Source organism: Gavialis gangeticus, unplaced genomic scaffold (genome assembly GCF_001723915.1).
Source record: "Gavialis gangeticus isolate Ggan-Ray unplaced genomic scaffold, GavGan_comp1, whole genome shotgun sequence".
NCBI lineage: Eukaryota > Metazoa > Chordata > Crocodylia > Gavialidae > Gavialis > Gavialis gangeticus.
Window position 1 is genome coordinate 171,833,985 of NW_017729022.1, and position 10,626 is coordinate 171,844,610.

Genomic DNA, 10,626 nt, shown 5'->3' on the forward strand with positions numbered 1-10,626 from the left:
ATGTATGGGGAGGCAAGACTCTCTGGCATTTGGCACCTGTTTGCAGGCATCTCTGCCCAGGGTGCCAAAATTCCTAGTTAAGACTCTGAGTGATGATAGCAGTATGTCTAGTGCTGCAGGTGACCAGAAACCAAAAGATTTATATTATTTATTCATTTCTATAGTACCTAAAGTCATAGCCTAATAAGTGTACTAATCACCTAATAAGTGTACTACTCACACCTTGCTCAATATTTAGACAGTCTCAAAACACTGGGATCTCCTCAAACAAGACAGTGAGCACAGGAGTCCAAAATGATGCCCCAAACAGCAAGGCATGATGATGAATTTTAATGCTGCCACAAGGAGACTTCAGTGAAAGTCTTCAAGAATGGAATAGCAAAGATAGAGAACCTGATCTTCTGCCTGACTCAGAAGCTGACGGCGAATGACAAAAGATAATGCCAATACACAGCTCACTCTTGGGATAATGGTGTTCCATTGCTACATAAATACAGAGGCAGAGTATATGCTGAGGTGAAATACGAGAATTTATTTTCAAAGCAGGGGGAATTGATCCTGTAACAACAATCTATTACAGTGACTTCACTCCTATTATACCAAATGACAGCTGTAGATTGAACCATTTTAATCAGATGGATGTTGCCAGACTACAGTGACAGTTGTTCACTGTACCATTATTGGCCTGCTACATCTAGGCTGGCGTAGATAATAGGCCTATTGCAAGCTTCAGTTGCTTCCAGACCCTTGTATCCACAATAATACAACCTACTGTACTCTTCTGAGCAAACTAGTTTCTCGCTGGGGGAATTTATATTGTTTAGCATTTAATCATGAATAAAGTGTTATGGTGTTTCCTTCAGGCAGTTGCATTAGCCAGCATAGATTCCATTTGGAACAGCTGAGAATAAGTGATTCAATTTTAAAACTTCTTGGCCTCAGAAAATGTGTGTGTTTTTCTCAAGTATTCTGCAGCAAATACATTGGAACCTGGAAACCATACCATGTAATTATTTATCTTTATACAGCATTAAAGAGAAAAGTATGCTACTTATATATGCTATTTTGGAGATGTTTCATATGATCCATTTAAATTTAATACATATATTTTAAACCAGGAGAGCCTAAACCAGGAGTGGGCAAAATGCAGCCCGGGGGCCAGATGCAGCCCGCCAAGCCGTTCTATCCAGCTTGCAGGGCCCCTAAGAAATTTAGAAAATTAATATTAATCCACTCTGGGCTGCCTGTCATGCAGTCCTTGATGGCTTGCCAAAACTCAGTAAGTAGCCCTCTGCCCAAAATAATTGCCCACCCCGGCCTAAATCATGTTCTAAGCAGGTCACATAATTTGTGAAATTCTAGGAGCCCAAACACTGGAAATGTAAGTCATCTTTCACAGAGGCACAGCCTGCAGATACTACTAGTTAAAGTAACAGCATCCCATTTACAGGCCATTGGGACAGTGGAAGAAAGTTTCCACTGTTTCTGGAACTTAAACACAAGGAGGGGATAATGTGGTCAGCACCATGCTCCATCCACCTTCACCCCCAGGTAACCCCTGGTACCCACTGGATAGAAAGCTCAGTGGGTCTCAAGGCCACACTGGAACTGGAAACAATAAGTAGAAACCCACTGCCCTCACCCAGGATCAAATCCAGGTTTTTTCTAGTCTGTAGCTGGTCACATTATCAACTGAACTATGCAGCTCCTGCAGATGCTACTACTTCCCATGTATAATTCTCCAGCTTTGTTCAACTTTGGTAAAGATGGAATGCTGCATATTAGGATTTCTGGTTTTGGAAGTTCATGTGCCTGTGTTAAAGGAAGGAAGTGATTTCAAGATGCAGCTTAAAATACTGTGATCTGAATTTTGACATGCCATTATTAAACTGCCCAAACTCAGCTACACCAAGAGGTCCTTGGTTTATATGCAGGCTCATTGCATGATCTCTCCAGTTTGTCTGCTCCATTCAGTTGAAAAAGCATGGCATGGAAAAAATACATGACCCAGTTCAAGTAAGATTTCAGAGAGCATTTCATAACACTTCCTGCTCTCAAGAACAGTGATCAGAGGCAGTTGTGAGGCAGGGCATGGCCTATTTGTGTGCGCACAAATGTGAAAAAGGCCACTGCTCTGGGGTATATTATTAGGGAGCTGCTAACCTGCATGACATGGACTTCATCTGTGGCCTGCAAGTGCAGAATCACACTGGTATGATTAGTATGGCAATAACAAACAGATCACATTCCAGAAAGTACGACAAGAATCCTGCCGTTATTACTCTTATTTCAGTAGTGCCTAAGGGCTCAACTAAAACTGATGCTGTATTGTTCTAAGCACTGTATGTACAACATACAGGATCTGCACAACAATGGATACATGTTTCTGAACTGGGGGTGGAGGTACAGGCAGGATTGTACCCTTGGCCTTTGGGGCCAGGAAGATGTGGCAGGCACCACAGGTTGGAGCTCTGGGCTTCCATGAATGGCAGCAGTGGAGGAACTGAAGTGGGAAACCACTGCACCCTACCCTGGATCTTCACCTGGCTATGCAATATATAAACTAAGTAGCTTGGATACCAAAAGAAGAACTGTGTTAGAAGACTGCTCTGCCTGGACTAATTTATCGTGACAAACCAAGGCTCAGCACTGCACTAACATGATTGTGATGATTCTGGTATCTATTTTAACCCACTGAGAACTAGCTTGGGTATCTATCAGCACTGCTTTGTGCCATGTGGACATACCCATAGGAAGAGTGAATCCCCTATGCTGAAGATGTGGCAAATTAAATAGACAAGACAAACACAATGCAGGAGAAAGGAAGTAACCTTGTCTTCATTCCACAGGTTGGTAACTGCAGCACAAAACATACATCTCTATGATTTAAGGCTTGACAGCGTAGAGAGACCCTACTCTAACTGCATACTCGGTAGCTCGGGAACTGGAAAGAAGCCTTCAAATGCACTGTAACTAAAAACTCAGTCTGAGAGGAAGCCATTAGCTCTTGTTCGGAGTATTCCAACAGTTTCAGCAGCCACATATTCAAGGTAGGAGAGGATTAAAGAGCAAAAAACACAGCCTCTTACTCTTAAACAGTAAGCACAAAAGTCTAACTTGGGCACCTTGAGATGTATGTGGACAACCACGTAAGAACTGATGGCAGTTACAGGCATAACACACACACTGGAGACAACAAAGGAATTTAATCCTAAGTAAATAAATTTTCAAGACGTGCATTTATCAAGTATCTAGTCATGCTGTGCTGTGCTGTGCAACTGCATGCTTGTTTTGACACTTAAGATAGTTTGCACCTTAACAGGAAATGGCAAACTTGCAGAATCATATCAATTCACTGAAAATCTCCAGGTAAGCCTGGAGATTTGTTTTTATGTGAATAACTTCATACAGCTTGTCATTCCATACTCTTTTGAATAGCATCAGTGCTCTAGTTTGTAAAGCAACTATTGACTGTAGACTGTTCTAGTTAATTGCTGGGTAATCATTTTATATATGCAAACTGTCCTTAGTTAAAAGTCAGGCTTCTGGGATAAAGTTTGAAATAAATTGTGATACATTAGGTGTTTTTTTAATGCTCCAACATTAAGGCAGTCATATTAAAAGCAAGTGTTTTAATGGGCCAGATGGCATCATCTCAGATTTACATAAAGCACAAATGGAGTTCTTTACATGTGGCAAGTGCAAAACTCAGCTTCTGCTTTAAGTGGCCAGGTTTATCACATGTATTTCACCTTGTGACAGGTAACAATGATACACATTGCATTCTGAAATCCAGATTTACTGCCTATTTCTGCACATATTATTAAAGAAAAAAAAATCTGCAATGAAGACTTTTATGACAAGCACAAAGCCTTTGATAGATACCATGAAACTCCAAAATTGCTTAGAAATCCTCTTCAAATGGATCCCAAAAGTGCCATCCTACTGTATTGCCTATCAATCACTCCTTTCTTATAACTACAGCCCCAATTCAGAAATGCCCATAAACATATACTTAAGTCCCTCTGATGAATGTCATATGCATCAAAGTCAAATGTCCAGCACAGTGAATACCCCGCCCGCCACTCCGCCATCAAGTTAGCATGGTTAAACTATACCAGTTTCCATACCCAACATCAAACAAGGAAGAGATGTGGCTAGTATAACACCTAGCTGCCTTTCACTCCCCAGCCTGAACAACCAGGGACTCATTTACAGCCAGAAGCAACCGAAGATGGGCTTGAATACATGCCTCTGAACCAGGAACTATTTTATGCAAAGGCAGAGTGTGAAAAACAAACTGCTTCTCCCTGTTACTAAAGTCTGTGACTGTTTAGGCTATAGTGTTAGGCCTCACATTTAGGAAAGACTGCCTAATTGGGCAGCATGTAAACATAGGGTTAAATATGTGACTTTAAAAGGACTGATTGCATGCCTACAATTAAGCTCATGTTTCAGTGCTTTGATTGATCAGGGCCTTGACAGGCAATACATTTTAAAGACAGTATTGGGAGTTAATGACTGATCATCTTCTGGGCAACTGTTATCACTCAGACTACCACATGATCATTCCTCAATATTTTGGATATTTTCCCAGGCTAAAATGTTGAGCCCACTGTAGATAAAAGGAGTTTTGTCATTCCCTTCTGTGGGACAAGACTTCATCCATGGATTTCTACTCAGCTGGGTTTTTTTATATGCAACAGAACATACTAGTGCTTAGTGTAATAACTGTAGCAAGTAATACATGTTCTGTCTCAGAGATACAGGGCGTATCTACACGTTCATTAATGCACTGTTGTTAGTGCACATTAAATTTAGTATTTGTATAATCAAATATACAAGTGACATCTGTATTTGTATACTTGTACACCCTTTTAGTGATGCTACTGTGCAGTAGCCTAATAATATTGTGCAGTAGCATATTAGCACTGTTTGTGCTGTGGTGCACTACTTTGCAGTAATATTAGGCTACTGCACAGTTAGTAAGACACGTGCACAGAGAAGAATCTCCCACAGCAAAGACTCAGTAATGTTTAACAGAAAATACATGTTATAAAAATTAGCTTTTCACCCCTAGTTTATTACCCATTTTAAATATACTTGTTTCTTTTTGTTACTCCATTTCATTTTTTTTCACAAAAAATCATTTGTTTGGAGAAGATTAGTATCTATGCCAAATGGATGAAATATGGGAGTGTTTGAATAAAATATGTGTGTGTGTACATTCCCACACACACTTGTTTAAATGTGGAGGATTTTCTTTTATGCTACAAGAGAATGAAGCCAAACCAAGAAATAACTGCTATTTTATTGAATGATATCTACAGGATTATCTTTGCTACAGTATGAAATATGCAAAGCATTTTGTAATAAAATATGTCTTTTTAGCAAAAGTGAAATGGGATTAGACTTCCCTAGGATTGTGGTTTTTAACTGAACTGGAACAGGAGATTTCTGCTTTAAGATCTCCTTGCTGGACAATTAAAATAAAGAACAAAAACAATCAACAAGATTTACTGAAAAAAAGAAAAACAGAATTAGCTGCAAATGAGATTACTATCAAGTCTATATTCTAGGTCCTTATGCATAACATCATACACAAAGTGCAGAAAGTTTTAATAAATTTGACCTTGCATTCACTGAAGTCAATGGAATTCCTGCTATTGACCTCAGTGAGGACAGGATCAGGCCCTAAAACACAACACAGCACAACACAACACAACACAACAGGTGTGTGTGTATGTACTCAAAGTAACTCCACTGAACCCACCTGCTCAGGTTCTGCCTCCTAGCTCATAATGTAACAAAGAGATAACACTCCTGGCCAAAAAATATTTGAAAAGTTTCACAGAGAGACAGCATAAATCCTACTGGTGCTTTTATGACTCTTGATTATAAGCTCTACTGAACAAAAATAAATCAGTTGGAGGAAGAAAAATAGTTTTAATGTATCTGGTGAAATTAATAGAAAGCACTGCTTACACATAATTTTGGCCAAAATTTATGTTTGTGTTTTGCTAGTCTAACCCTGATTCCATCAAATCTCTTAAAAGGAAACATAACTTATTTGAGACAAGATATATTTTAAATTCTGAACATATTTATGTATAATAAAAATCAAGTTGCTTTACTCCATAAGTGTCTGGATTACCTAGTAGTAAAATTATAGTATGCCAATAAACCACTACTTCCCATACTTATTCTCCCCAATGAATTATGCATTACATATATGTAATAAATAATAATAGATAGTTAATCCTCTGATTAACATTCATCTTTAGTACTATTAGCAATTACTTACATTTTCATAGTAAGATCTCACAGAAAGGAGCACTAACAGGCTAGTAAAATATACTGTTATTGGGGGAATTTTCTTTCTATCAACAAAAGCCACAAAAGATCAACTTATAATTGGACAAAAGGAGAAACATTATTACTTCTATTTCTTAGTCACTGCTAAAATTCCTTTATGTCCCTGTCCCACACATACACATACACACACACATACCTTCCCACCGCACTGATCTATCTTGACACCTTTAGCTCAGAAATGAAAATACAAATAACATATAAGCATATTATATGGGCTCCAACCTTCTGCACTCTGCATGGGATGGATCCAGACAATAACAGCTGACATTTCTGACATGCTTTAACAAAACTGACTTACCACCTCGTAGGCACACAGGTATATCACTTGGTCTCCAGCTCAGGGAGCCATTAAAATGTCTCTCACACAGTTTTTTTGAAGGACCATCAAGTCTATATCCTTCTTGGCAGTGAAATCGGACTCCAGAACTTTCAAAGAAAATGCCAGAACTGGGTGTCTTGTATCCATGTTCAGGGATTCCTGGATCAGCACAAGCATGGAGGTCCTCGAACCCTATGTCAACAAAAACGTAAAGGAATTACATGTGTTCATTCCTCCTATAGTTAGCAGTCTTCCTTGTTCTAGGATTTACCGTGGTGACAGCTTCTGGACCTAGGGCCAATAGAGAGCATCCACGCAGCAATCATTCACCAAGCTCCTTATGCAAGGAGACCTGTAATCCTTTTAATAGTGCCAACTAACAATGCACCTTCAGAAATTTCCAGGTGCTGAAACACTTCACAGCCTCACACACCTACTGAGGTAGGAGTCAAAATGAGGTCAATCCAGCCACTGAACAGCTGATAGATAAAAAGTAAAGCATCCACGGGAGCTACGTGTGGGGATAGCAGGGCAATGTATCTACAGCCAATCAGTAGCAGCTAATGGGTCTAAGGGATTTGGAAGGATCATAGGAAAAAGAAGTGTAGTGAAGCAGGGAGGAAGAAACAGAAAAAAAAAAGGGGGAGGACAAGAGCAAAGAGAGAAAAGAAATAATACAAAATAGTTACCACCCAAGGAACCTGAAGCCAGTCCAAGAAATGAACTGATTGGGGATGCAATGGACACTTTGAGGAATGGGGTGGGAGCAATGCATAGGGAAAGGGAAGTTTTGATGGCAGTAGGTGAGATCTTGTATGGAGTTGGCTTGTGGTCAGCCAGGGTATTGTTAAATCACTGGTGTAGGGCCGGCCACTGATAGGAATGAATGCCAGCAGGGTCTTTGTTAAGACATAGAACTAAGTGGAACACAAACAAAAAGCCAGAAATCGCATTTGTAAAATGTGAGTGTTTAGCATTTTGTCAAGCTCATTTCAATGTGTACAACGCCATTTGCATAAAATAAAGCTTTTTATACTGCAGAGCAACAGAGGTTTAGTGCTACATTGAACATGTACTGCATATTGAAATAGAAAACAGCTTTGCAAAAAGTACAGCAGGGGTGCAATTAATGCCAGTGGGAGGGATGCCTGGAAAATTTGAAAACCATCAAACTGGGGCTTTAATGTTTTGATTTTCAAAGAAAAGCATCAGAGGGTCTCAGTCATTCCCTGCATGATAAGCACTGAGTGCCTCCACGATACGGCCAGTGAGACTGAAGATCCTACAGCAGAGGATTTTCCTGAATTAAATCTCTTTCCTATGGGCCAAAGCTGCAGGGCCGGATGTGGAACTGTAGCAGCCAAATAGAAGACACCACAGGTGACGTGGGACACTTCCATGGCAGCTAGGGATTGCTGCTCAGGTTGGTAACCCCTTACTATGCACCGGGGAGTGAGACAAGCACGCAGGGAAAACTACTATGTAGCCAAATTATCTGCCCTGTCCAGTGGAACCTGAATTCAGTAACTGGCTGTTAGGGAGTTAATGGCCATTTCCTGAATCCATGGCTAATTCTAGACAGGTACAAGACTCCTGGCTGCTCTGAATTCCACCAGTAACTAATAGTTGTCAGGAGACTAATAACTGGAGCATCATTACACATCCCTCTTCCCCAGACCCAGTCAGGTGAAACCTGCAGGATTGCTGGCTTATCTCATATTTATACCTTCTTGGGGTTCTTTTACCTTCTCAGGGTTTTTTTATGCCAGAGGTGGCCAACAAGAGGCATGCCTGCCACAAGTGGTACAGGCAGCAGCTGTGTGTGACACATGAGCCCCGAACAATTAATGGAGGTGCTGGAATGGAGGCAGAGGGGCCCAAGCCTTGGGCTGTGTGGATCAAAGTGACTGCAAGATGCTGCTGTAGAGCTGTCAGGTGTTACTAGAAAGAGCCAGGTTAACACTTCCCTGGCCCTGCTGAATTTAGGCTTTGGGTCCTCACTCACCAAATGAAACTGTGGTGACTGCTGGGCCTAGAAAAGGTTAAGTTGGCTCTTGGCAGTCACACCTCTCTCACAACAGTTTCCTGCTCTCTCTGGCTCCATGCAGATGGAGGCTTTAGCCCCCCCCCAGCATTCAGCTGCCCTAGGGTGCTACCTGTATAAGGTATGCCTCTGGAGGACAGGGTCACAGCAGCAATTAAGGAGGGGGCAAGGAATACCTTGTGGCATGCCTGCTAAAAAGGTTGGTCTCCACTGCTTTATACCATGAGGAAACCCAACTGGACTGATGCAGCCACTTTCCATGTCCTTTTCATTGTTGGAGCAGCACATGTCCCACCTCTCATCAGATGAACCCCATCCTTTTGAAACATTGCAAAACCATAGCCCCCATGTGCATGTACATTCTTCTTCCTAGACAGCTCATGGCCACCAGGGCCTGGGACAGAAATTACACATAAACTGGTATAAGTCATTGAACATTGGTTCAAATTTGTAACACAACAGAGGTTCAGTGTACAGAAAATGCTTTCAAAATGGCCCAAAACAGTTTAAGATAAACCTGGATGAATGTAGTATCAGGCCTAATTGATTTTAGGTTAAATCAGTTTATTGAACTTCTGCCCTAGATCCCCTCCAGATTCAAATGAACTTATAGTCCCCCCGCCCCAACATCCTAAAATGCTTTGCACCTTCCTGCAGAACCCTCCTGGCAGGGTGGGTGGGATAGCCTGGGCCCAAACTGTCTGCTCCAGCAGAGCAAGGGGGTAGCTCTAGCACCCCTGGCTTTACCTGGACCACTACAGGCATGTGGCTGCATTTCCAGAATTAAAAGTGAATGTCTGTTCACTGGCTTATCAGTTCAATCTTGGCAGTTTAGACTAACCTGCAGCTTGAACAGATTCAGCCTCAGGCTTTTTGACTCTCTGTACTTAGCCCATAACAGAATACACGTACTTTGGCTTTTCCTACTTTAGCAAATGTGATAACCTTGCAGCAATGTATTTATTACACTGATGGGTTTATATAACCCATACAAAGCATAATAAACTTAAGTGGTCTCAACTTGTTACTTGAGATTGAAAGAGAGCTTCTTATGTCCTGGGGCAAAGAAGTAGCAGCTTCCAACTCCAATCATGGCTTTGCTCAGCAAAGAATGAGGGGCTCAGCAGCTGTCTTGGGTCAGAAAAGACTGAGGAAGAGAATGTCTTGTCTCTCTTTAGGCTCTGACCAGAACAGTCATGAGATTTTCATAGTTTTGCCAGCACAGGAGACCAATTTATTCAGGACCAAATGAAGTTTGGGTAAAAACAAATGATTCTCTTGAAAAATATCCATTCTGCAGAAAGGAGCAGGAGAACTACTCAAGGAAAAGGAGTTAATTTAAAGCCTAGAACAACTGGTGACACATTGGATCTGTGAATGCAGATATAGCCAAATTTATGATGTAGTCAAAGAACTTGTTCCACATTCCCTCCAAATGCAGGGATAACTAAAAGTTTGGCGACATTTACATTTTAAATGTAACATTTCAGAATTTGCATGCTTGCAAAGTACACCAGTACACCACTCCTGTCGGGCATGTACTCTTACTAAATGCATGTGGGGCACATGTACTAACTGGGTGACGCAGAGGTTGTGTGATAAGAGAAATGGTACTAAATTCATATTCAACTAGTAGATGAAAAATCAAGCTAACCATAACCTTTCACAAGTTATAAAACATAAAATGCTTAATCCTGAAGTATGGACAAGGTTACTTTCTTTGTACAACCTAAGCTAGGGCTGACAAGTAATTAAAAAAATTAATCGCAATTAATTGTAAGATTAAAAAAAAGAATAGTTGCTATTAATCGTGCTTTTAATCATACCGTTAAAAAATAGCATCCCCCCCATCCAACAGCCTGGAGCCCATGTGCCCTGTGGCTCCTTC

At 40.9% G+C, this 10,626-nt stretch overlaps 1 protein-coding gene across 3 annotated transcripts in view; it reads right to left on the bottom strand.

The window, feature by feature from the left end:
* The window catches only part of SUSD4 (sushi domain containing 4), a 193,709-nt gene that overhangs the window by 49,153 nt on the left and 133,930 nt on the right, over positions 1 to 10,626 (bottom strand). For all 3 annotated transcript variants that reach the window (XM_019516504.1, XM_019516505.1, XM_019516503.1), the window contains one exon: positions 6,674 to 6,886. In XM_019516504.1, the coding sequence (XP_019372049.1) occupies positions 6,674 to 6,886 (213 nt within the window). The remainder of the gene's footprint in view (positions 1 to 6,673; positions 6,887 to 10,626) is intronic.